Source organism: Paramormyrops kingsleyae, chromosome 8 (genome assembly GCF_048594095.1).
Source record: "Paramormyrops kingsleyae isolate MSU_618 chromosome 8, PKINGS_0.4, whole genome shotgun sequence".
Lineage (NCBI taxonomy): Eukaryota > Metazoa > Chordata > Actinopteri > Osteoglossiformes > Mormyridae > Paramormyrops > Paramormyrops kingsleyae.
In genome coordinates this window covers 784,827-810,632 of record NC_132804.1, presented here as the reverse complement: position 1 = coordinate 810,632, position 25,806 = coordinate 784,827, and the positions used below count along the sequence as shown (strand labels likewise).

General features: G+C 42.7%; 1 protein-coding gene across 3 annotated transcripts; it reads left to right on the top strand.

Annotated features, from left to right (window-relative positions):
• Positions 1–6: 6 nt before the first annotated feature.
• Positions 7–25,220, top strand: LOC111833095 (protein polybromo-1-like). 3 transcript variants are annotated; one of them, XM_023791033.2, is made up of 30 exons: positions 7–146; positions 911–1,062; positions 3,667–3,764; positions 5,337–5,484; positions 5,575–5,724; positions 6,004–6,120; positions 6,209–6,277; positions 6,487–6,585; positions 6,700–6,785; positions 7,006–7,097; positions 7,240–7,456; positions 7,922–8,063; positions 9,070–9,161; positions 9,823–10,102; positions 10,447–10,552; positions 10,723–11,362; positions 11,582–11,808; positions 11,893–12,063; positions 12,236–12,393; positions 12,572–12,838; positions 12,976–13,121; positions 13,356–13,513; positions 15,806–15,989; positions 16,423–16,627; positions 16,712–16,913; positions 17,570–17,725; positions 18,177–18,326; positions 18,927–18,994; positions 24,412–24,625; positions 24,882–25,220. In XM_023791033.2, the coding sequence occupies exons 2-30, from the start codon at positions 922–924 to the stop codon at positions 25,052–25,054; spliced, it is 4,956 nt and encodes a 1,651-aa protein (XP_023646801.1). In that variant the 5' UTR covers positions 7–146; positions 911–921; the 3' UTR covers positions 25,055–25,220. The 3 variants fall into 3 exon arrangements, with proteins under 3 accessions (XP_023646801.1, XP_023646802.1, XP_072571054.1); XM_023791034.2 differs by lacking the exon at positions 18,177–18,326; XM_072714953.1 differs by lacking the exons at positions 9,070–9,161; positions 9,823–10,102; positions 10,447–10,552; ... (13 more) ...; positions 24,412–24,625; positions 24,882–25,220 and adding an exon at positions 8,615–9,040.
• Positions 25,221–25,806: the final 586 nt, after the last annotated feature.

Sequence of the window (25,806 nt, the reverse complement as noted above, 5' to 3'; positions counted from 1 at the left end):
CGCCCTCTTTTCGGAATTAGCATGGGAGTTCCGGTTCCGCCCCAGCATAGAAATGGTTAATTTTTAGAAATAAGTTTTTGGCAGTGATTCATTTTTGAACCCATCAAATCATTCTAAGTTTATATCGAGACTTAAGTGGATAGCAGGTAAGAGTGGGGAATGAATGGGGAGGCCTGTTCTGGTTGAAATGCTAATGAGTAGCACTGATTCGGCGGAACGATGTTTAGGATCTCATGCAAATTGCATCCTCTTTGTTGTTTGTCATTCATTTGGCGATGGATTTTTAACTTTCCCGAGATTATTTAAACTATCAGTGCAGTTATTTTTAGCAAATTTGTCGATAAACGGTTCGCCAGCCTCATTGACAGCTGACAGTTTTATCGCCGTTTCTAGTCTGCTTTCGTCACCGATTTTTTGACAGTTAACATTGGTTTTCAGGTATGTTTATTGTTGGTTTAATGTCCATTACGACAATATTCCAATAGTATGTTGCTGACGTCCATAGTCCAGTCTTATATGGAGATATACAGAGAAACACAGGAATGTATTTAGGTACCAAAGAGGATTTCTATGGTTTTCTATGTACCTCTGTCAAATAGCAGCTCGATGGCGGGTAACCTTTGTCTGAAGCTCAGCTTGGGACAATTTATGAAGTATTGAGTGGGATTCCAAGCAATTTTAAGATTGATGGATGCTTGGATGGAGTAGGGTCTGGTTGTCTGTTAGTTCTCAATTTTGTATGCTATTCGGTTTCATTGATGTATGCGTTATAGATACGTGTGTGGCTAGACCAGTATAACAGGTTAGGATTTGGATTGAAAACCTCAGCATATAGTCACACTTCACATTGTTTAGCGTCTGCGTTAAAATCATTGCAGATTCTGACTTAATACTCGATATCCGCTTAAAGGTGCCATTCCTATGGGCTCCAAGAGGAGGAGGGCGACTTCCCCCTCCAGTAGTGTGAGTGGGGGGGACTTTGATGATGGACAGACGTCCTCCTCAACACCAGGAAGCCACCGGAAAAAGCGGAGAGCTTCCAGCATCCCTACTGTAGATCCAGTAAGTGCAATTCCAAGTCATGTTCAGCTCTTATGTGGAAACCGCGAGAGCAGCAACTAGAACGAGGTGTGGAGGTGTGTCTTGTTCATTGATTTAAAATAGAAAGTAGAAAAATTTCGTTTTCTCATATGGGCCAGAATGGTTACCAGGATGAGAAGATACGGGATGATACCTTAAATTTTCTTTGACAAGCAGCAAAATCAGTCCACCCTTTATATTAGACTTGAGTCTCCTTCAGCCCTCCTGTTGGTCTCCTGTGTCAGTCTTATTTCCACTTGGGTTAATGATTTCTAATACACTTACACTTTGATTACACTTGTGGAGGACCCATATTTATCTTTGATTACCCTTTTGGTATATTTTGTTTAATATGCAGATAATTTCCCACGTTTTCAAAAACATTTTCAGAAAAATGACCCTTATTTTAATTCCAGCTGAAGACTGGCTTTTATATGCTCTCAATTTCAGCAATATTTGAGCAATCTTATTATTAACTAGGGTGCATGTGTGTGTGTGTGTGTGTGTGTGTGTATGCATATGTATGTATGTATAACATTAAATCACTCAATTAAATCTATAACTCAGAAATATCTCTGTTGCAAATTATCAAATTAAGGAGTTATTGAGCTCTGAAGTGTCAAAATGTGATTCAGTGTAACTGTCCTGATTAAAATTGTTTTTAAAATGTAAAGATTCTTACTAGAAATATAAATGAATACCCATAGCATAATTGTGTCAGTAATTGCAACAATATATAGCGGCCCTGGGGACCAAATTGTTTGTCCCTTATAATCGAAATTCCGTTATAAGCGAGTCCACTATCACGGGATTTTACTGTAGAACAAAAAAACAACAAATGCAATGGTCAAACAAATTAAAACACAATCGAAGTTTGAAAAAAAAAAAAAAAAGGCCCATGACTGCAGCACCTCTCCATGTTTTCATCATGTGAATATGAAACTCCTAGTTGACAGACTGAACCAAAGTGGGCTCCTGAAAACCTCAAGCATTTCTGAGTTACTGACTTCCACTGTCTGTGATCTCAAGAACAAGAAATGCATGTGTTCCATCCAGCAATATAGAAAAAGAATTTTTACCTTCTGAGCAGAGTGCCATTGCTTATGGGTCTGAGAGAGGTCACATGGAATTTTTCAGAAATCCCATGGAAATGGTGCACCTTATGGGATGGTGGGTCCATGAAATGTTGTGCAGATGAGTTTGTGAAAAAGGGAGTTGACCTCCAGAGCCCAAAAGAGCTGTACACCACAGACAAAACACGGTCAAGCATAAAATACTTCTGGATTGCTGAGGATGAGATTAACCAATTTGATGAAGCAGTTCCAAATGACTTTCCAGCTGTAAAAGGAACCTTAAAAATCTCCCAGATCATCTCAAAGGAACCTGGAAAAATCAACCATCAAGAAGAACCCTGCTTCTCTACCGAGCCCGCATTTCCTGCGAGTGCGATGCTCCAACAGAGGAGTTTCAGAACCAAACATGCAGGTGCAGCAACAGAAGAATGTCCATGTCAGTGAAACCACTTAAAAGGAAAATTCACAACTGTCAATTACGATAATGAATACTGATTTAATATTATGTGGATGAAATTGTACCTCGCGTGTCAGTTTATCCATGTTCCACAATAAAGCCCAGGTTTTTTATGTGTGTATATGAGTCATTTCTTCAGGAAGTCTGCACAATTCAAATATCTTGTGTTTTGTTTTTTTTTCTTTACATAGTTTTATGCCTTAAAACACCTAAGAGAAATTTAAATTTAATTGCTAATTGATATTTTCTAGGCTGAAGTGATGCGTGTTATTCAGGGCAACAGTATCTGTCATTAAGTATGACACCAGTATTTCATATTAAAAACACATCTCAAGGGAAGAAGTGAAAGATTTTCATAGATTTTTGTATTTTTTCCAGTGTTTGGCAGAAACATTTTGTTAAAGATCTTTGACAGATTTTGAGATGTACTGGTGATACATTAAATATGATGCATTTAAAATAAAATTGTCATTTTTTTCTTGGTAGTTCTATTTCTCCCAGTCGGAGCATGGATATATAACAATGTTTTTAAGAAAAAAATGGGCATAAAATATTTTTTTGGGGGGAAAAAAAATTACACTGAATTACATTTTACTGAGGTACCTTCATAAATCACAATAAATATGAATTATTGGCTTTATTCTTGAATAAGGGAATTGTAATTGTGTTTTTTTTATTTTTGCTACTTTGTCAACCTTATACATCTTACCCTATATAGACCCCATATAAACACATGACTGAAGAGTTGCATTGTACTAACTAAGTTTAAGACTGAAAGACAGCTCTTTGCGGCCACCTATGCTGTATATAAATTGTAATACACTTCCTTGTGCATGAAACCTGAAAGCTCTGTTTTATGCTGATGGTTTCAGCAGAATCCCTGCTTCATGTCTGTTTCAGTCATTTTTTCCTGCTGTATCCTCATGCTTGCTGTGATTGAAAAAGGAGCAAAAGCCGCAGAAAACAAAAATACTCTCATGGGAGGGTCAGTCAAGTTTATTTCTCTTACTTGTTACCTGTTGTTAGCTGGCTGACATGGTATATCCGTGTTCCCAGATTGCAGTGTGTCACGAGCTGTATAATACCGTCCGGGATTACAAGGATGACCATGGCAGATTGCTCTGTGAGCTCTTCATCAGAGTGCCTAAGAGAAGGTAGGAATTCTGCATTTACCTGTATTTGAAACATCAGGTATATAAATATACATGCCTAGGGAATGTATTTATGAATTTGCAAGAAGTGATATTAAGAACATAAGAACATAAGAACTATACAAACGAGAGGAGGCCATTCGGCCCATCGAGCTCGCTTGGGGAGAACTTAACTAATAGCTCAGAGTTGTTAAAATCTTATCTAGCTCTGATTTAAAGGAACCCAAGGATTCAGCTTGCACTACGTTATCAGGAAGACTATTCCATACTCTGACTACACGCTGTGTAAAGAAGTGCTTCCTTAAATCCAGTTTGAAATGTTCTCCCGCTAATTTCCACCTATGGCCACGAGTTCTTGTATTTGAACTAATGCTGAAGTAACTATTCGGTTGAACAGCATCCAAACCTGTTAGAATCTTATAGACCTGGATCATGTCCCCCCTCAGTCTCCTTTGCTTGAGGCTGAACAGATTTAGCTCAAATAACCTTTCCTCGTATGACATTCCTCTAAGACCAGGAATCATTCTTGTGGCCCTACGCTGCACCTTTTCTAAGGCCGCTATGTCCTTTTTAAGATATGGTGACCAAACCTGTACACAATATTCTAGGTGAGGTCTCACCAAGGAATTGTATAATCTTAGCATTACCTCCCTTGACTTAAACTCCACACACCTGGAGATGTACCCCAACATCCTATTGGCCTTTTTTATTGCTTCCCCACACTGGCGAGAATGAGACATGGAAGCATCAACATACACACCAAGGTCTTTCTCATAATCAGCTACCTTTATTTCAGTAGGTCCCATAAAATACCTGTACTTTATATTTCTGCTCCCTACATGGAGTACCTTACATTTGTCTATGTTAAATTTCATCTGCCAGGTGTCAGCCCAGTCACTAATTAAATTAAGATCCCGCTGTAGCTGCTGAGCCGCTAGTTCAGTATCTGCTACACCACCCACCTTGGTGTCATCTGCAAATTTCACCAGTTTACTGTATATATTGGTGTCTATATCATTTATGTAAATTAGGAACAAAAGTGGTCCTAAAATTGAACCCTGCGGTACCCCACTATGAACGCAGGCCCACTGTGACATCGAGCCTCTTATAACTACTCGCTGCTTCCTATCCGTTAACCAGTTATCAATCCAAGTCGCTACAGTTCCTAAAATACCTGTCGCTTTGAGTTTAAGTGAGAGCCTCTTGTGGGGAACAACATCAAAAGCCTTTTGGAAATCTAAATAGATGACATCATAGGCCTTCTTATCATCAACTTCCTGAGTAGCTTCCTCAAAAAACTCCAACAGATTTGTTAAACAGGATCTACCTCTCCTAAATCCATGCTGGCTATCCCTCAAAATGTTATTTGAGTCCAGGTAATCTACCATTTTCTCTTTGATTATAGCCTCCATAACTTTACCAGTTATACAAGTTAGACTGATTGGCCTATAGTTTGACAAATTACTTCTATCCCCTTTTTTGAAAATGGGCGTTATGTTGGCATGCTTCCAATCAGAAGGTACCACACCTTCAGATAAGGATTTTTGAAATATTCCACTGCTTTCTTGTGCAAAGGAACCAGCCAGACTACTATGAGGTTGTGACTCAGCCTATAGACATGATGAAGATCCAGCAGAAGCTGAAGATGGAGGAGTATGATGACGTTGAACAGCTCACCAGTGATTTTCAGCTGTTATTCAACAATGCCAAGGCTTATTACAAGGCATGTATCACACATTCACTTGAATGGTCAGCAAAGCTATTGTTGTATTTTGACTAAACAGGGAGGTCTCATGTGTCCTTTTCTCTGTAGGCTGATAGCCCAGAACTCAAGGCTGCCTACAAGCTGTGGAATTTGTACTTGCGCACAAAGAATGAATTTGTGCAGCGAGGTGGTTATGAGGATGATGATGAGGAAGGGGAGGATATCCAGGAAAATGCTGGGACCTCTACTGAAGAAGAGGTCAGGTGCTTTAGTGACGATTCTTTATGTGAAACATTTACAGGAGATCTCTTTATGGAAGAGCTTTTCTCCACAGGCAAATCCCTTTGAGACCTTTGAAAATCTAGATGATTTCAAGAAGTATTTTATCCTTATTTTCTTTTTACAAGTTAGTACCATAACCTAATTGTAGAAGGAAATGCAGTGCGACCTGCTGCATGTTGCTTGTAGTGAAATGTCTTCTGGAAAGTTCTGTCTAAGAGAGAGGAGGGCCTCTTTGCCTATGTATATCCAAATCAGACTCCGACCGGCTGCCTGAAGGAAGTCCTAGAACAGCTTTTGGAGGCAGTGATGACCTTTGCCGAACCCTCAGGGCACCTGGTCAGCGAGCTCTTCCAGAAACTTCCTTCAAAAGTGGTAAACTCAAATGCAGCATGTCTGTCTTGCTTGTTCAATAAGATTTAGAGTGTCAGCAGTGGTCAGATTCTGAATTTTTTCGTTTCAGCAATACCCAGACTATTATTCTGTAATTAAGGAGCCAATCGATCTGAGAACCATTGGGCAGAGGATACAGGTATGTTCTAACGTCATGTTGACTTTAAATTAATTGTTTATGATTCACATTGTTATAGGATTAATGGATTTCCCCTTGGAATTAATAAAGTATATCTTATCTGATCGATTGCATTGTTTGTTTGTTTTTTTACACGTATTACAATTTTATTTCTATTGTAAGTAAAACACATAAATTGGGGACTTTCATTTTTTATTCTTTTAACCTAGATGGGCTACTACAAAGGTGTCAGTTCTATGGCAAAGGACATAGATCTGCTAGTGAAAAATGCCAAGACCTACAATGAACCAGGATCGCAGGTTTTTAAGGTATTACAGGTTTGCGGTTCACACACGTCACCACTGTTTCATCGCTATCAATTTATTTTTATTTGTTCACCAGTTTTAAGACTTTTATAAAGACATTGTTGAATTAATTTGAAGGATGCAAACACCATCAAGAAGATTTTCACACAGAGAAAAATGGAAATCGAACACGCTGAGCCCATTAAATCCAGTCTCCGCATCAGGTACGGGGACGAATACCTAGTCTTGTTGCTGTGGTATAAACGCTGGCCGAGTGGGAAAACTTTGACTGAAATGCATTGAAGTCAATGGGAGAGAACAAGGGATGAAAGACGAGTGCTCATTATTGTATTAATTTGTTAATCTGAAATGTGAGGTATGGCTATGTGGAGATTTCGGTTTAAAATGTCTCACATGGGTGACGGTGGGGTTTCTGTGCATGAGGAATCGGAGGTCTGTCCAGGGTGACCGTCTCTCTGCCATCACCATGGCCTTGCAGTACGGCTCCGAGAGTGATGAGGACGCCCTGCTTGCCGGTATGTCCTTGCCATGTGTTTTTTTTTGCCAGTGCTGAGTCCATTGGCCTGTGTGTACCAGTAAAGAAAGCCATGGAAGATACGGGTGAGGACCAGGGTGCAGAGGGTAGATGGCTCGCCTTTTGACGTGTGACTTCTCCAGGGGCTGTTCGCTATGATGAGGGGGAGTCCGAAGCAGAGAGCATGAGCTCCAGTCTGGACGTGAGCAGCCCCATCTTCCAGCTGTATGAGGCCGTGCGCACTGGCAGGAACAGCCAGGGCCAGCTGATTGCTGAGCCCTTCCTGCAGTTACCCTCTCGGAAAGAGTACCCTGACTACTTCCACCAAATCAAGCAACCCATCTCCCTCCAGCAGATCCGGTTGGTCACCTTGAGCAAAAGTCAACCATGAAATTTGCGGTTATTGGCCATAAGTGAAACTGAGGTGTCCTAGTGTGGAGTATCCAAGATGAAATGATTCTGCTGGTGGAAGCAATGTTCCTGTATTCTGTCCTACAAAGGCAAACACGGTGATCGCTATGCTGACTCCAAAGCTGAGAAAAGGGCCGTCTTGTATTGGTTTTAGTGTGGCTTTGGAAGTTAGTCATTTTCACACTCTGTTTCTTTCAGATCTGCACACAGTTGAACTAAGATATTTTGTCAAAACTGAGCCTAAGAGCCCTGATTTCAGTCATAACTCAGCTTTGTTGAATATGCAGTTATGGGGTTTTGCCTTAGTAGGGCAGGACTCTGCTGTTATCCCCTTGAGAGTTTAAGTATTTCATTTATAAGCACCCTCATAAGTGTGAATATGACAGTGAACTTGTCTTCTGATGTCATCTGCAGGAGCAAGATGATGAACAATGAGTATGAGAATGTGGAGCAGATAGGTGCAGACCTCACTCTGATGTTTGAGAATGCCAAGCAGTACAACCTGCCACATTCACCTATTTACAAGCGGGTCTTAAAGCTGCAGCAAATCCTTCAGGTTGGTTTCTTGGTAAAGTTGGGCCTGAAGCCCAAGTGTGATGCTTCCTAATCTTTGTCAATCTCTCACGGGAGTATGTATTTTTCTTTTGTTCATGCTTTTGTAATTTCCAGCATTAAATGGATGTTCGAGGGTTTGCTTAACACTTAAACACTGATGACATGGATCTCCAGTCACTGAGGGTCACTCTCTCATCCTGTATGTGCCGACCTTTGCAGGAGGTCTCTGTCTCTCTCTGCACTTCTGTAGTCTATGGATATATGAGGCTGTTGATGATTTTTCCACTGTTTTCGAGGACATGTGGTCATTATATGTAATTTGTTAATAGACTATACAGTTTATTGGAGCCATGCACTTAAATTTCCCCTTTAATGTCTTTAAGATTGGCACAATGGACATATAATTAATAGGGTCTAATTGCCGAATGCTAATAGTGGAAGTGTTATTGCTCAAGCCTGGTCTTCCTGATTGCTCATGTAAGGTACTGCTTCTGTCTTCAACCTGTTAAATATTAATTTGGCTATAGCTCTCTGTAATGGTATCCTGTATAGGATGCCCTGTGGTCCCTGAAATAGGCTCCAGGTCCCCCTGCAACCCTGACCAGGATAAGCGCTTAGAGGACAGATGGACGCACTGACCGACTGACGGACCAATGCTTGGACCAACAGACAGACAGACCGAAGGACCGACAGACAGACGGACGGACGAACCAACCGACAGCCCAATTGATGGACCAACCTATCTATCTCTCTCTGTGTAGCAGAGAGACCATCTATTGTGTGAAACTGATTAATATTTATGTGCTTATTAATATTTTTGTTTGTGTGTTTCTGTGCCCTACATGAGTCTTTTCTTTCAAAAAGGACTGATTTAACTCGCATATGTCAGATGTCAACACTTTTTAATGGACATTTGCCTTTCTTCCCTTGGCCACATGTGAGTTAGAGAAGGCAAGAGAGCCTTATTAATTATGGATATCAGTGTGTGTGTATCTGCTGTCTTCTAGCTGAAGAGGAAGGAACTGTTGAAAAGAGAAGAGGAAGACCAAGAGTGTGTGGTGCCCTCTATGTCAGACACTGGCAGCGGCAAGAGGAAGAGGTACTCACTCCAGCATAATGTGTGTGTGTGTGTGTGCGCATGGGTGTTGGTTATGCATATATTACATTGTGGAGACCAAATACCCCCACAGTGTGATTAAAAACCTACTATTTTGAAGTTGTGGCAATTTTTTTTTGTTTTTGTAAAAATTTTGTAACAATTTGTAAAAACCTAAAAATGTCAGAAGTCTTGTATTTTGGTTAATTAAGGTTAGGACTGGGTTTGAGTTACGGTTGTCATTGTTTAGATTTTAATTTTTCCCCTGAAAATGAATGGAGAGTCCCCACAATAACATGAATACAAAGTTGTGTGTGTATGTGTGCGCGCCTGTGTGTACACATGCGTATGTGTATATATGCGTGTGTGTGTGTTGGTATGTCTGCATGTGTATATGTGTGCATGCTTGCAATCGTTGTGTGGTCAACCAACTGACAAAAACTGACATCCACAAGATTAATATAAGATGGAGAACCAAGGAAAATCTGTGACTTTCAGCTGCTGTCAGAATGTCTTTTTAGCCATTGCTGGTGTAGTCTTCTCAGGTGGTTGTGGTATGAAATGAGGTAGGGTTAGGGTTAGCAGTATTTTAGACCAGACATTTGTGTGAAGAGAGATGAGATGAAAGCCCCACCCCCACCACCTTGACTCCTGTGACTAACAGCCACAAGAAGAACACGAAAAAGAGCTGGATGAAGGCCATCTACCGTGCAGTGGCAGACGCCCGCGAGCAAGGCACGGGCCGTCGGCTCTGCAGTCTCTTCATGGTCAAGCCCTCCAAGAAGGACTACCCCGACTACTATAAGATCATCCTGGAGCCCATGGACCTCAGGACCATTGAGCACAACATCCGCTCTGACAAGTACTTAAGCGAGGAGTCACTTGTGGAAGACATGAGGCTCATGTTCCGTAATGCACGTCACTACAACGAAGAAGGTTCCCAGGTTGGTCTCGGGGAGAGGACGTTAGGCTTGATACATGGTGCACCTGCCATGTCAGATGAATGTTCTCATTATCAAAGTGTCTTTCTACGAGCCAAAGGATCCCAAGACTTGCTAATAAGGGAACAGTAGGACTAATAAGTGCAGCAAATGTGTGAAAGCAAAAGCTGACTAAATAACTTACAGTCAACAAATGAATAAATGTAGAGGTTGTAATGTGCATATGAAGAAGTATGATTTACAATTACTTATTCAGAAAACCTTTTTCAGACCCAGGGTAAAAAAATGTCTAATGTCTGCTAATCATTTTTGCATTGATTAAAAGAACATTCATTATTGCTTGCTAGGTTTACAATGATGCCAACATTCTGGAGAAGATGATGAAGGACAAGAGGAAGGAGCTAGGCCCTATGCCTGATGATGATGACATGGCCTCACCCAAACTGAAAATAAGTATGTGCCCATCAATAAAAATCTCTTTAGCTGCTGTCTATGCAAGGGATATTGGAACATTTATAAGAAAATGTATAAAAATTTTAATTATTACCCAAACCAAAGCTGCCAATACAAGGTACAAGTTTTATTCCAAGAAATGGTAGTCATGTTCAACACTGTGCTTCCAGGGAAGAGTGGTATCTCTCCAAAGAAATCTAAGTACCTGACGCCTCTGCAGCAGAAACTGAATGAGCTCTACGAAACTGTGAAGAACTACACAGACAAACGAGGTCGTCGTCTCAGCGCCATCTTCCAGCGCCTGCCATCTCGCACCGAACTCCCCGACTACTATATCACCATCAAGAAGCCCATGGATATGGAGAAACTCTGGAACCATGTAATGGCTAACAAGTACCTGGACGTGGATTCCCTGGTCGAGGACTTTGTGCTCATGTTCAACAATGCCTGCACCTACAACGAGCCCGAGTCGCTTATCTACAAGGATGCCCTGGTTCTGCACAAGGTCATACTGGAGGCCCGGCAGGCCTTGGAGGGTGGAGAAGATGCCCACGTCCCTAACGTTTCACTACTGATCCAGGAGCTCATCCGCACCCTCTTTGTCTCAGTCCTGGGTCACCAGGATGATGAAGGTCGCTGCTACAGTGACTCTTTGGCAGAGATCCCCGCTAGAGATCCAGCCGATTCCAACAAGCCACCTCTCAGCTTTGAGATCATTAGGAACAACATGGACCATGGGAGATATAAGAGACTAGACGTCTTCCAAGAACACATGTTTGAGATGCTAGAGAAAGCAAGGCGACTGCACAGGTTAGATAAATCCCTTCTTCAGTCGAAGGCAATTTTAAGCCTCTTTTTCTTCTTTCAGGATTTAGATTTGTTCCTAGGAAATTCTGTTAATAGTTAAAAGGTCAGTGCCATTCTTAGATGTTGCTTGAGGTGTATATAGACGATAAGCTGAAAATGGCATAGGAATTAGACTGGTCTAACCGAGCATTCATGAAACACCCTGTGGTCATTCCTCCAAAGGACGGACTCTGAGATCTTCGAGGATGCTGTGGAGCTGCAGAGCTTTTTCATCCACATGCGGGACAAGCTCTGCAAGAACGGGGAGATCCTGCTCTCACCAGCACTCAGCTATACCGCAAAGCACCTCCATGGCGACGTGGAGAGGGAGAAAAAGGAGAAGCTGCCCAAAGAGATCGAAGAAGACAAGCTGAAAAGAGAGGAGGAGAAAAGAGAGGAGGAGAAAAGAGGTTCATCCCATCACAGAACTTAAGTTAGCTCCGTGTTGAAGAGATAGCCCTTGTTAATGTAACATGATTAACGGTGACCCACAGAGGCTGAGAAAGGCGAAGACTTGACCCCAGGGCTCCGGCGCACCTTCAGCCAGGACTGCAGCTTTGAGGACAGCACTTACCGCATAGGGGATCATGTCTACGTGCAGCCAGCAGAGCCCAACCTGCAGCCACACATCGTCTGCATCGAGCGCCTCTGGCAGGATGATGCTGGTATGCTGCCTCCAATCGGTCACTGAAACATTCTGAAAATGTTCTGGCTGCAGTCACACACTTGACTTCTCACTTTCAGACCCGGTTTTCCTCTTGACATTAGTAAATGTTCTTCTCATGCAGGAAGTCTTATTCAGTGTGATGAATTGTAGGTATTTTCTACTTATTACAGGTGAAAAGTGGCTCTATGGCTGCTGGTTCTACAGGCCAAATGAAACCTTCCATCTAGCCACGCGCAAATTCCTGGAGAAGGAAGTGTTCAAGAGTGATTACTACAGTAAAGTTCCTGTCAGCAAAATTCTGGGCAAATGTGTGGTCATGTTTGTGAAGGTAAAGCCCAGCAGTGTCTACTAGTGTTGGTTAGATTCAGTGGAAGGATGGGTGTGTGTTCCTCTTTGTTTGGGGTAGGTGAGCTTTATCAGTTACTGCTTCACAGGAGGCTCCGCTTTGGGTTTATGGGTGATCTGTAGCTGACTTTGGTCAGTAATGGTAGTGGGGCTATCTGCAGGAGTACTTCAAGCTTCATCCGGAGGGCTTCAAGGCCGATGACGTCTTCGTTTGTGAGTCACGTTACTCCGCCAAGACAAAGTCCTTCAAGAAGATTAAGATGTGGACGATGCCACCGAGCTCTGTCAGGTTGGCCCCTCGCGATGTGCCATTGCCTGTGGTGAGAGTGGCATCCATGTTTGCCAACGCCAGGAACAATGAGCAGGAGAAATCAGCTGAGATGGCCGATGAAGCCAGAGGAGCAGGTGTCACTGCCGTTATTGATAAGGTGAGAATTAAGACAATCATTCAGCTCAAAACTGACGGGTAAGGGTCGTTATCAGTCTTTCAGTTTGGAAGACCATAATATGCACGCTTTTATTCAAGAAGAAAATATACTTTAAATGCATGCGTTGTGGTTTCCAGGAGAGGGAGGATGTGCCATTGGATGTGAGCAATGGAGAGCCAGGCTGTCAGTACTACGAGCAGCTTCACTACAATGACGTTTGGATGAAAATAGGCGACTATGTCTACATACGATCGCATGGCCTTGTACGGCACAGAGTAGGCCGGTATGTTGTGCATAAATAATCCTAACCCTTTCTAAACACAGAATTTCTATTAAAATGTTGCAATATAAATAGTTGCCTTTTGTTTAGATTTGTAGCAAACTATTCATATGAAGCCTCATGCTAATTAACTCAATATATGATTGATTTCTTAAAATTTTTTAAGCATTTGGCTATGTTATGGCGCAGTTGTGTTGGTTTGCTGAACTGTTCAGTCATGAATCTTGCTCCTGGCAGGATCGAGAAGATGTGGGTGCGTGATGGTGCTGCATATTTCTTTGGGCCGATCTTCATTTCCCCAGAGGAGACTGAACATGAGCCCACAAAGATGTTCTACAAGAAGGAGGTGTTCCTGAGCAACATGGAGGAGTCCTGTCCAATGACCTGCATTATAGGTAGTCAATCCTACATACTTACATAAGAACATAAGAAATTTACAAACGAGAAGGGGCCATTCGGCCCATCAAGCTCGTTTGGGGAGAACTTAACTACACTGAACAAAAATATAAACGCAACACTCTTCTTTTTGCTCCCATTTTTCATGAGCTGAACTCAAACATAAGAAAATTTTTCTACATACACAAAAGACCCATGTCTCTCAAATATTGTTCACAAATCTGTCTAAATCTGTGTTAGTGAGCACTTCTCCTTTGCCAAGACAATCCATCCCACCTCACAGGTGTGGCATGTCAAGGTGCTGATTAGACAGCATCAATATTGCACAGGTGTGCCTTAGACTGCCCACAGTAAAAGGCCACTCTGAAATGTGCACAGTTTTGCTTTATGGGGGGGGGGCAGAAAACCAGTCAGTATCTGGTGTGGCCACCATTTGCCTCACGCAGGGCAACACATCTCCGTCGCATAGAGTTGATCAGGTTGTTCATTGTGGCCTGTGGAATGTTGGTCCACTCCTCTTCAATAGCTGTGCGAAGTTGCTGAATATTGGCAGGAACTGGAACACGCTGTCGTATACGCCGATCCAGAGCATCCCAAACATGCTCAATGGGTGACATGTCTGGTGAGTATGCTGGCCATGCAAGAACTGGGATGTTTTCAGCTTCCAGGAATTGTGTACAGATCCTTGCAATATGGGTCCGTGCATTATCATGCTGCAACATGAGGTGATGGTCGTGGATGAATGGCACAACAATGGGCCTCAGGATCTCGTCACGGTACCTCTGTGCATTCAAAATGCCATCAATAAAATGCACCTGTGTTCGTTGTCCATAACATACGCCTGCCCATACCAGAACCCACCGCCACCATGGGCCACTCGATCCACAACGTTGACATCAGCAAACCGCTCACCCACACGACGCCACACACGCTGTCTGCCATCTGCCCTAAACAGTGAAAACCGGGACTCATCTGTGAACAGAACGCCTCTCCAACGTGCCAAATGCCATCGATTGTGAGTGTTTGCCCACTCAAGTCGGTTACGACGACGAACTGCAGTCAGGTCCAGACCCCGACGAGGACGACGAGCATGCAGATGAGCTTCCTTGAGACGGTTTCTGACAGTTTGTGCAGAAATTCTTTGGTTATGCAAACCGATTGTTGCTGCAGCTGTCCGGGTGGCTGGTCTCAGGCGATCCTGGAGGTGAACATGTTGGATGTGAAGGTCCTGGGCTGGTGTGGTTACACGTGGTCTGCGGTTGTGAGGCCGGTTGGATGTACTGCCAAAGTCTCTGAAACGCCTTTGGAGACGGCTTATGGTAGAGAAATGAACATTCATTTCACGGGCAACAGCTCTGGTAGACATTCCTGCAGTCAGCATGCCAATTGCACGCTCCCCGAAAAAGTTGCGACATCTGTGGCATTGTGCTGTTTGATCAAACTGCACATTTCAGGGTGGCCTTTTATTGTGGGCAGTCTAAGGCACACCTGTGCAATATTGATGCTGTCTAATCAGCACCTTGACATGCCACACCTGTGAGGTGGGATGGATTGTCTTGGCAAAGGAGAAGTGCTCACTAACACAGATTTAGACAGATTTGTGAACAATATTTGAGAGAAATGGGTCTTTTGTGTATGTAGAAAAATTTTCCGATGTTTGAGTTCAGCTCATGAAAAATGGGAGCAAAAACAAGAGTGTTGCGTTTATATTTTTGTTCAGTGTAATCGCTCAGAGTTGTTAAAATTTTATTTAGCTCTGATTTAAAGGAACCCAGGGTTTTAGCTTCCGCTACACTAGCAGGAAGACTATTCCATACTCTAACTACACGCTGTGTAAAGAAGTGCTTCCTCAAATTTGTTTTAAAATGTTCTCCCGCTAATTTCCACTTATGGCCACGAGTTCTAGTATTTGAACTAATATTAAAGTATTAAAGTAGCCATTTGGCTGAACAGCATCCAGACCCGTTAGAATCTTATAGACCTGGATCATGTCCCCCCTTAGTCTCCTTTGCTCAAGTGATACTTTTCAGTCTCCACTCGGTGACAATAATCCTTATGTCACCGTTGATCAGATGTTTTCAGCCTTACAAATGTCAACAATAGACAACAGAGGATCTAATATCACTGTTTGTATTCCAGAATAAAACCGGCAATGATATAACTAAAAGTATCATTCTGTCCTCTTTTCCTCTGATAGTGACCAGATTTGAAATAATCGTATCAGGGTTTAATATCAGAAAGGTCTTCAGTGATGATGTTTCCCCACTGTGTCTGACACGGTCTGCCCACAGGGAAGTGCGCAGTGTCCTCTTTCAAGGAGTACCTCTCTTGTCGACCGACGGAGGTCCCCGAGGACGACGTGCTGCTCTGTGAGAGTCGCTATATTGAGAGCGAGAAGCAGATGAAGAAATTTAAGGGCCTGAAGCGCTTCTCTCTCTCAGCCAAAGTGGTTGATGATGAGATCTACTACTTCAGGTCAACAGAAGCTTGTGATTTGTACTTGTTAGTCAAACTAGTCCTATGATTAGACAATAAGGAGTAAATGCTCATTTTAAGTCTTGTCAAGAAAGAAAATTGCGCAAAATGAAATGGATATAATATTGCGGTAATTTTTAATAATATCAGCACCAGTTACTTACAGCTGTCCTTAAGACGAGAAACATTCTCAATACAGTTAAGAGATTTATGTAAATTTTTGCTAATTATTAGTTGTCATTGGCTTGTTACCCTTGTTAAACAACACTGTTTGATTTTCTGTGTCCATCAGGAGGTTTCCAGTAACTAGTACATGTACATGTGACATGCAGGATGTAAAAGATGCTGAAACAAGGTCCAGGCCAGCCATGACAACTGCAGTTCAACATGTATTGCATTTGATTTTATTTTTTGCATTTTTCTTTCCTGTCAGGAAGCTGATTGTGCCCCAGAAGGAACCATCTCCACTGTTGGACAGGAAGATCCAGGAGCTAGAGGCCAAGTTTGCCGACATGACCGACGAGGAGCTGGATGACCTTGCAGATGAGGATGGAGAGTTGGTCGATGCTCAAGTGATGCCACAGCTACAGACGTCTCTAGCAGGCGACCTGGACATGATGCCTTACACACCTACACAGGCAAGCGAACCCAAGTGATGCAAAGTAGACCCATAATGCTACATGCTAAGTAAATATAACCCTCCCCATGTTCCTCCCCCACAGTCAACGCCAAAACTGATGAAAGGCCTATGCAAAAAAGAGGGCTCAAAGAGGAAGATCAACATGAGCGGCTACATCCTGTTTAGCAGCGAGATGCGAGCCGTCATCAAGGCCCGGCACCCTGACTTCTCCTTCGGGGAGCTCAGCCGCCTCGTAGGCACTGAGTGGAGGAATTTGGAGGCCAACAAGAAAGCGGAGTATGAAGGCAAGGAAAAGACCCATTAGTTAAATCTTACACTTACTAAAGACTACTTTAATGTTAGTGGTTGACAGTGGAGTGACTTTCAAGGTGATTTATACGTATCTCTTCCACCAGAAAATGTTAATTTCATTCATTAAGATTTATATATATCAGCATATTTCAATAAAAATAGAGGGTAACTCATGAGCCTATGAGCTAATATCAGCGTGAAATCCTCAAATGGATCACTTTCAGTGATCTGCCAAATGATTCTAGCTACATTATTATTGTATTTATTGTTTAGTGGTTTTACTCTGTTTCATGTATGGTGTCCTTGGGTGACTTGAAAGGAGCCTTATAAATAAAATGTATTATTATTATTATTATTATTATTATTATTATTATTATTATTAAATGATAAAATATTCCAACTCTTGTAGTAGTATAGCTAAAGTTCAGATCTAATGAATGTGAAACAGCTAATTCCACATGAGACTACTTGTCAGGAAATGGAAGGCAGCTCACATCCGACACTTTAACTTAATCTCCAGTGTCGGCCGCTCTTTACTTTTAATTTGTACACTGTAGAGTTTATGCGGAGGCTGCTCCACTGGCCACTTCAGGTCAGTCGGATGCCGATGACAGCCCGCTCACACGGCGGTGCCTCCTGTTCCCCTCAGAGCGGGCGGCCAAGGTGGTGGAACAGCAGGAGCGGCTGATCCAGCAGCAGCAGGGCGCTGCCCCGAGAGCAGGTACCCCAGTAGGGGCCCTCGTGGGAGTGGTGCCCCCCCCGACCCCAATGGGGGTGCTTAACCAGCACATGACGCCTGCGTCAGGTAACCCCTCACGGACACAGCAGCACTTTGCGGGGGACAATGGCGTGGGAATAGGAAGCAGAACTGCTCAACGATTCACGTCTTTCAACTCGCCCCATCATTATTATCTTACTTACGCATTTAATTGATTATGTCTTTGGGATTTCCACCCCATGTATTGTAAAGTTCACTTTACAAAGAAGATTCAAGACATGATTCATACGTAGATGGCATGTTTTGAATGTTTTTGTTTTGTTAAGCATGTGAGACATAGTACTTCAGTTAAAGCACTGATTGCATGAGCATGATGTCATTTTACGTAGCTTTTACCACTAACAGTCACCATCTTCATGTTATGTCCTCTCCTTCATCTAAGCAGTTGTACTGTTGATAATGAACGCTAGTGCATGACAAGTTGCATGAGATTGATGCACGCATCTGTTCTGTTGTCACTTCCTCCCACCCCTTTAAGACATGCTTGGTATATGTGGTCTGCCTATGCTCCCCTTTGAGGGCCCTGTAGATGGAATGGGCAGCATGTGGACACATCACACGGGGTTGCCTGCAGTAGCCCAGCACTGTCCGTCACGCATGCTGGCCTTCCCTGGCATGCCGTACCTGGGTAAGCGCACCTCTGCAGCCACCGTGTCTCATACTCGTGCAGTCGCTTCCCGTGGAGGGGCTACCTGTACGACAGGCCGAGGTGCTCGCTAAGGACATTGTGGAGCCACTTTGCCAGCTAACCCAGCAGTTCATTCAGCCAAACCCTTAATTCGGATCCTCTGACCAGCAGTCCAGATTCTGATGTGAATCGCATGGGAATGTATTCTTACCTAACAGTACTAGCACACAATAACTGGTTTCCACTGTTCAGGATTCACTGGGCAATGACCAGTAAGCACCAGAAGGACTTACTTTCAGTAACTTTCACACTGTGGTTGTTGTGAAGTTTTCTTCACAGCGTTAAAGAAGATACTCATGTTTGCATAATGACAATTAGACTATCGTCAGCTGTTGTTTTGATCATCACTGTTGTTTGATCTTCACTTTTGTAAAATTCAGCTAATTCCTATGATGAACTTTGTCATGAAATGTCATACCTGGTTTTCAGCCAGCTGTGACCATGGAGACTGAACCCATGGGGATGAGCTAAATTTAAGAGTGCCCTTGTAGAAGCACAGTTGACCTATGCTTCTTTGAACTGCTAATATCCTTTTCCTAGGTGTTATGGGCCAGGGTGTGAACACCCTGGCAGGAGCTCCGGGTGCTGGGAGTGCTTACGGAAATCAGGTATGACTCTGCTGGTTCATTTCAGGGCAGCCTCTGTGCGAGGCAGCCCTTTCCTTTTAGGGACTTTTGTGGGACTTGAAGTGGCCAAACTCTATGTTCTTGAAGTACCCATGAACTACAAAACTTTACAGTCATGTGAAAAAATTAGGACAGCCATGAAATATTAAGTAAATATCAACATATCAATATTAAATCTTGTTTCAAATTATATTTGTAAATAAAGATGTAATTGCATCACCTATGCAAAAACAAGACACAAATTCACTTATTTAACAAAAGAAATTAACTAAGATGCCAGTTCCTACTGAGAGAAGAGGACACCCTGTGCCCTAATAGCTAGTATGTCCCCCCTTGGCATGAAATAACATCAATAAGACATTTCCGAAACCATATATCAATCTCTGACATCGCTGGCAGAAAGTTTTCCCCACTCTCCAGTGCAGAAGTCCTTAAGCTGTGTGATGTTTGAAAGGTCTCACATGCACGGCCCGTTTCAAATCACCCCACAGCATCACAATAAGATTCAGATCCGGGCTTTGACTTGGCTGTTGCAGAACTCTCCATTACTTTCTTCTAAGCCTTTTCTTGGTAGATTTACTGAAATGTTTTGGGTCATTGTCATGTTGCATGGTCCACCCCCACTTCTGCTCCAACTTCTGGACAGATGATCTCACATTGCCCTTAAGCACCCTCTGATATGATGAAGAATTCATAGTGCAGTGGTTCCCAAACTTTTTCCAGGCACGTACCCCTTGGGACATGTCAGCCTCAGCCACGTACCCCCTGCTACCAACGACTCTTAATTAGTGTCTATAAATAGATTGCAATACCGCATGCATAAAAATAAATACTGAACAGTCGATTATTTCTCACCACCAAATGAATTTATTAATATATTTTAGTAATAGATTGTTGCTATCCGGTGGGAGAATTTCACAGTAGGGATGGGCACGGAAAAGGTTTTTGGTTCCCGTCCCATCCCATTCGCGTTGGAGGGTTTCCGTTCCCATCCAATTTAACCGCCAAATTTTCAAAATCCATTCCCATCCTGTTCAGTCCCGTGGGATGTCATTCCCGTACCGTCCCATTCCCGTCAAATTTAAAAAAATCTTCTACCGCTCCATGTGTTTCATATATTTCCGTTAGCGCTTGTTTTCCGCGACCAGAGTGAATATTTTTGACTAGGGTCCTGGGAAAGTTGCACCAGCATCATACTGGTGCATGCCATGGCAGAATTTCAGAATAGAAAAATACGCAGGACTTTATTTAATATGCGGTTAGACGCTGTTAGAGACAGTTAAGTTATCTGTGACAAAGCTCTCCAGTGAGTGTCATGCCCCGATCGTCCGCTCCTTCCGTGTGCCAAGCCCCCTCGTTAACCCTGTGTGGATTCCCCGTGTTTACCAGCTGTTCCTGATTGTTGTCAAACTTGTCATTAGTCCATTGTATTTAGTCCGTGTTTCCGTTTGTTTCTCCAGTCCTGTAATTGTATTGTAATTCTGCTTTACCGCTAGTGTGTGTTCCTTTTGCTCATTAAACCCCGCATTTCCCCAATCCTATGTCTCCTCGCCTCTGCTTCCCCGGTCAGCGTTGTGACAGTGAACCTACTTCCATGCTGCAATGTGAACATTTGCCATGTTCCTAAAAATTCTGTTTATTGCACAGTGTCTGACCACACAGACCTAGATCATACTGGACATATCTTCCACTATTACAGATTGATGTCTTGCATATACTGATTTTATCGATTACTCAAGAACATACAATATAATTAATACCAATTGTTTTCACTGTAAAAATAATTCCCATGGTTGTTCATATTCTCATTCTTACTTAATATTTACTTTTTAATAATATATATATAACGAACCGAATCAGATAGGTGATCTATCACTTTAACGATCCAGAAAATTAACCTCCTGGACCGGACAAATACAAATTAACGAATGTTTAAACATTATATGCGTCTCTTTTTGTATGTTTTCTAAATAAGACCGCGTGCCCATACCCAACTGTAATAGCGATTAAAGCGATCTATTCTTTTAGTATTTATGTTAAAGACATTTATTTTATTACTGTTGTGGGATTAATCTTTGGAAACACTTAAATTTAATAAGCACAAAAACATATGACATAAACACGACTGTATTTTGTGTTTTACGGCTTTTTTGGAGGTCACCGACTCCGCAGTTGTGAGAATTACTGCCTGTCTCGTTCGAATTCGTGATTCCCCCCGCTCCCTCGCGTACCCCCTACAGCCTCTTGTGTACCCCAGGGGGTACGCGTACCCTAGTTTGGGAACCGCTGTCATAGTGGATTCTATGATGGTGAGCTGGTCAGGTCTTGCTGCAGCAAAGTAGCCCCAAACCATGACATTTACACCCCATGCTTCACAGCTGGTATAAGGTTCTTTTGCTCAAAACCTGTTTTTGGTTTACACCAAATATGCTGTCTGTTACTGTGTCCAAATAATTAAATTTCAAAATGATATGTCCAAAGCACATTGTTCCAAGAGTCCTGGTCTTTGTCTAGGTGGTCTCTGGTAAACGTCAGTCTTGCCCTGAAAAGCTTGCCCTGGCAAGAGCTTCCTGTATGTCCTGTGATGACATTTTAGGATTTTTGGAGACTTCTTTAAGCATCTTGCAGTCTGCTCTTGGGCTGAAATTGCTAGGATGGCCTGACCTGGCCATGTTGGCAATTGTGTTAAATGTTCTACTCTTGTAAATTTCCCAGACTCCTATGCATCTACAGTCTTCTTTCTGAAGGCCTCAGAGAGCTCTTTGGATCTCACCATGGTGATACCACTCACCTCAACAATCGAGAGCAAACCAAACTAAATGTCTGTGGTTTAAATGACAGGCTCCACCAAAAAGCTCTGTAACGATGTTCTAATTATTTTCACCTGATGTGGTGCTCCAGAATCTAATTCTATGCATTTTAAATGGTAATGGATGTGAGGGTGTCCTAACTTTTTCCTCAGTGGAAATTGGCATCATAATTAATTTCTTCTGGTAAATAAGTGAATTTGTTTCTTGTTTTTGCATAGGTGATTTAATTACCTTTATCTACAGATATGATTTGAAAGAAGATTTAATATTGATATGTTGATATTTCTTAATAAAGAACTAAATATTGAATATGGTGTCCTAAGTTTTTCACATGACTGCAAGCCCTGAATGAGTTTTGGTCAGATGTTGTGTAGGTTTTCTTTAGGTGTTTTCTATTATTATTTTAGCTTAAAAATCTATTTTCAGTTTTTCCTTTTAGGGTTGTGGGATGCCTCAATGATTTCCTTGTGAAATACACTCACTGGCCACTTTATTAGGTGCACCTGTTCAATTGCTCGTTGAAGCAAATATATAATCAGCTAATCATATGTCAGCAGGACAATGTATAAAATCATGCAGCTACAGGCCAGGAGCTCCAGTTAATATTTACATCAAACACTAGAATCAAACATCCAATGAGTAGTGGTTCTCTGGGTAGAAATGCCTTGGGGCAAACTTACACATGGGCCGGTTGTCCTGTACCGTGCCCAAGTACGATTGCCCCTTCACCACTTCCTCGCTGGTCTGCACTCACGTTGCATGTAACATTCTGGGCCTGAGCATGCTTTCGTCATCTTTTGTGTTTAAGAAAACATAGGAATAAAAGTGCTATCATGCAGCTGAATGAAATTGATGATTAATGGCTACGATGGCACACGACACTCATACATTTATTGAGTATGCAACGCACTGATTTTCATTTAATCATCCTGCATATATATAACGAGAGAGTCCCGCATTTTACCAAATATCTCTGACTTCTTGTATGTTGCATCCAGTTCCTGGATACTCTCACCAATCCAAATTTCCAGCAAACACTGCACCTCTGCCATAGACCAAAGCGATCACTTTTTTGCCACGTTTGTTAAATATTTCTCCCTACCTGACCTGTACAGCCTTCTCGATCCATTCCTTCTGGGTCCAGGTCATCTGTAGTCTGCATATGCGCATGTGTGTGCCAGTCGCATCATTTGGCATCATGTCTGTGGTCTGTGCTTGGGCTACATGCGTACCATGCCCAAGTCCGACTGAACCGTGCCCCGGCTCAGCCCGTTCAAGCAGGTATAGAGTGATTACACTAGTCAAGCAAACTAGACTTCAGGGGTCAAACATGTTCACTTATGGTATGGATTGCCTAGTGTTAGTAGACCCATATTGAAGGCAGAGGACAGAAAAGAATGGCCAGACTGGTTCAAGCTGATAGAAAGGCAACAATGATTCAAATAACCATTTGTTACAACCAAGGTATGCAGAAGAGAATGTCTGAATGCACAATACATAAAACCTTGAAAGAGATGGGCTATAGCAGCATAAGACCACACCAGGTATCACTCCTGTCAGCTAAGAACAAGAAACTGAGGCTACAGTGGGCACAGGCTCACCAAAATTGGACAATACAAGATTGGAAAAACGTTGCCAGTTCAAATGAGTCTTATTTTTAGCTGAGATGGTAGGGTCAGAATTTGGCATAAATAATATGTATCCAACCTGCCTTCTATCAACAATTCAGGCTGCTGGTGGTGTAGTGGTGTGTGGGATATTTTCTTAGTACACTTAGGGCCCCTTAGTACGAGTTGAGGATCGTTTATATGCCACAGCCTACCTGAGTACTGCTGCAGACTAGGTCCATCCCTTTCTGACCACAGTGTACCCAGATTCTAATGGCTGCTTCAAGCAGGATAACGCACCATGTCACAATGCTCAGTCCATCTCGGACTGGATTCTTGAACGACAGTGGGTTCACTGTACTCAAATGGCCTGTGCAGTCACCAGATCTCAGCCTATGGGATGTAGTGGAATGGGAATTTGCATCAGGAAGTGCAGCCGACAGATCTGCAGCAACTGTGTGCTGCTGTCATGTCAACATGGTGCAGCTTCTCCAAGGAATGTTTCAATCATCTATGTCACATAGAATTAAGGCAGTTATGAAGGCAAATTTAAGTTTATTAATCAAATGCAACAGTACACCGTACAGCAGTAAATACAGGCAATGAAATAAGTATTAAATAAGGTTAAGGAAGAATAAAATATAAAGTTTAAAAAAAAAAAACGAGAAATGTGAAAAATGTGCAGTGTCGATACTAATTGCCTGATCAGCTACTGCATAGCCTTAGTGCCTGAGAGGAGACGCTGTGACGGTTTGTCCGTGAGCCAATGCTCTGATACGGTTTCCCTGAAGGCAGCAATGAAAACAGTTTGTGGTTGGGATGGCCAGGGTCCTTATGGATGGATCTGGCTTTCTTAAGGTATCTACTCATATGTCCTGTATGTTAGGCAGACCATTATACATTATACAAAGGTGTTTATAAGTTGCTAACACTTGGAGAAGTGTATAAAGAACAATTGTGATATCTGTGCTTATCTTCCCAGATGAGCGTCCTTGGGCAAGGTCAGCAGGCCCCTCCCCCTTATCCGACACAGGGCCAGATGTGTCAGCCTGCCCTGCTGCAGCCGTCCACGCCCATGTTCGTGAGTCCACCTCCCAGGTCCCAGTGCCTCCTGCATTCCGACGCCTACCTGAAGTATATTGAGGGTCTCCATGCAGAGTCACCCTCTGTCAGCAGGTGGGACCAGGCTCTGTCAGGTGAGACCTTCTGGTATTAAACCAGTTATATAGCCAGTTGCACTATTTATTTATTTTGCATTACCAAGGAATCAGAGTTGTTTTGTGCAGCATATGGGAGAAGTTACAAACACTATTACTTAGGTCTGTCTTCATTTTTTCTGTATGCTTTTTAGCTATTTTGTACAGTTGAATTTTGAAAACTATCATCATCTTTGGAATGGCTTCTTTCCAAGGCTGTTGATAATCCGCCTGCCGTTTCTGGATGTCTCTCTAGCACGCAGGAAGGACGTCCGTCTGACCAAAGAGCAGGAGAGCCGACTGCCATCCCATTGGCTGAAGAGCAAGGGTGCCCACACCACCATGGCCGACGCTCTCTGGCGACTCCGAGACCTGATGCTGAGAGACACACTGAACATTCGACAGGCACAGAACCCACAGAACGTTTAATAAGCTACATGCGTGTTCACCCTCGAGGGAGCAAATGCTCAAGAGCAGTCATTTTAATGAATGTTTGTAACCTGAGTTATGTCTTGTTTGTATATTTTCTTTTGTGGGAATGTTTCGTTGTTTGACTGGTACGAACATTTTGACATTAAATTTACGTTCTAGACTACGTTTCGCCATGTTGTTTGTGCTCTTGCTTCCATGATCACCAGCAAGGTCATCTCAGCCTTCATACCACCCGCTACCTCCAGTATATCAGCTACAGGCACAAATGCAAACACACACCCTGCTCGTCTTGTTCTGTCTTAATGACTTGCAGGCACACCTCCCTGATGACTGGTTCAGCCCAATTCAAATTCTGAAGTCAAGGCTGCACACTGGCCAGGAATTGTGGGTGGGCAGCCAGAGTGCCAGTCTGTGCTGGGGGGGACATGGAGGACCCAGGAGAAATGGGAGAACATGTAGGAACCTCCATAAAGTTTGGAAAATGGCTGGATCTAAATGTGTCATTTAATTAAACTTCACTGGTGAACAGTCTAAGGCCTTTATCCTTAAATTGATTACTGCAACCTACTCAAATAGGCACTATTCTCCTTCCCAGTTCAACTTATGGAGAAGATGCGGCTCTAGCCAGTATGAATAAGCATACATAAACTGGACGTAGAATGAACATAGTACAAACATACAAAGTGTCTCAGTTTATTCAAGATGCAAATGAGTCTTTTTGTTCCTCCACAAATACTGCACAGTAAGGT

What these genes read in the sequence shown, in the direction of transcription:
- LOC111833095 (XM_023791033.2), top strand. Translation starts at nt 922, where the DNA reads ATGGGCTCCAAGAGGAGGAGGGCGACTTCCCCCTCCAGTAGTGTGAGT. An exon ending in ATCAGAGTGCCTAAGAGAAG is followed by an intron (nt 3,765 to 5,336) that starts GTAGGAATTCTG and finishes TCTTGTGCAAAG; the next exon opens with GAACCAGCCAGACTACTATG. An exon ending in CCATTGGGCAGAGGATACAG is followed by an intron (nt 6,278 to 6,486) that starts GTATGTTCTAAC and finishes CTTTTAACCTAG; the next exon opens with ATGGGCTACTACAAAGGTGT.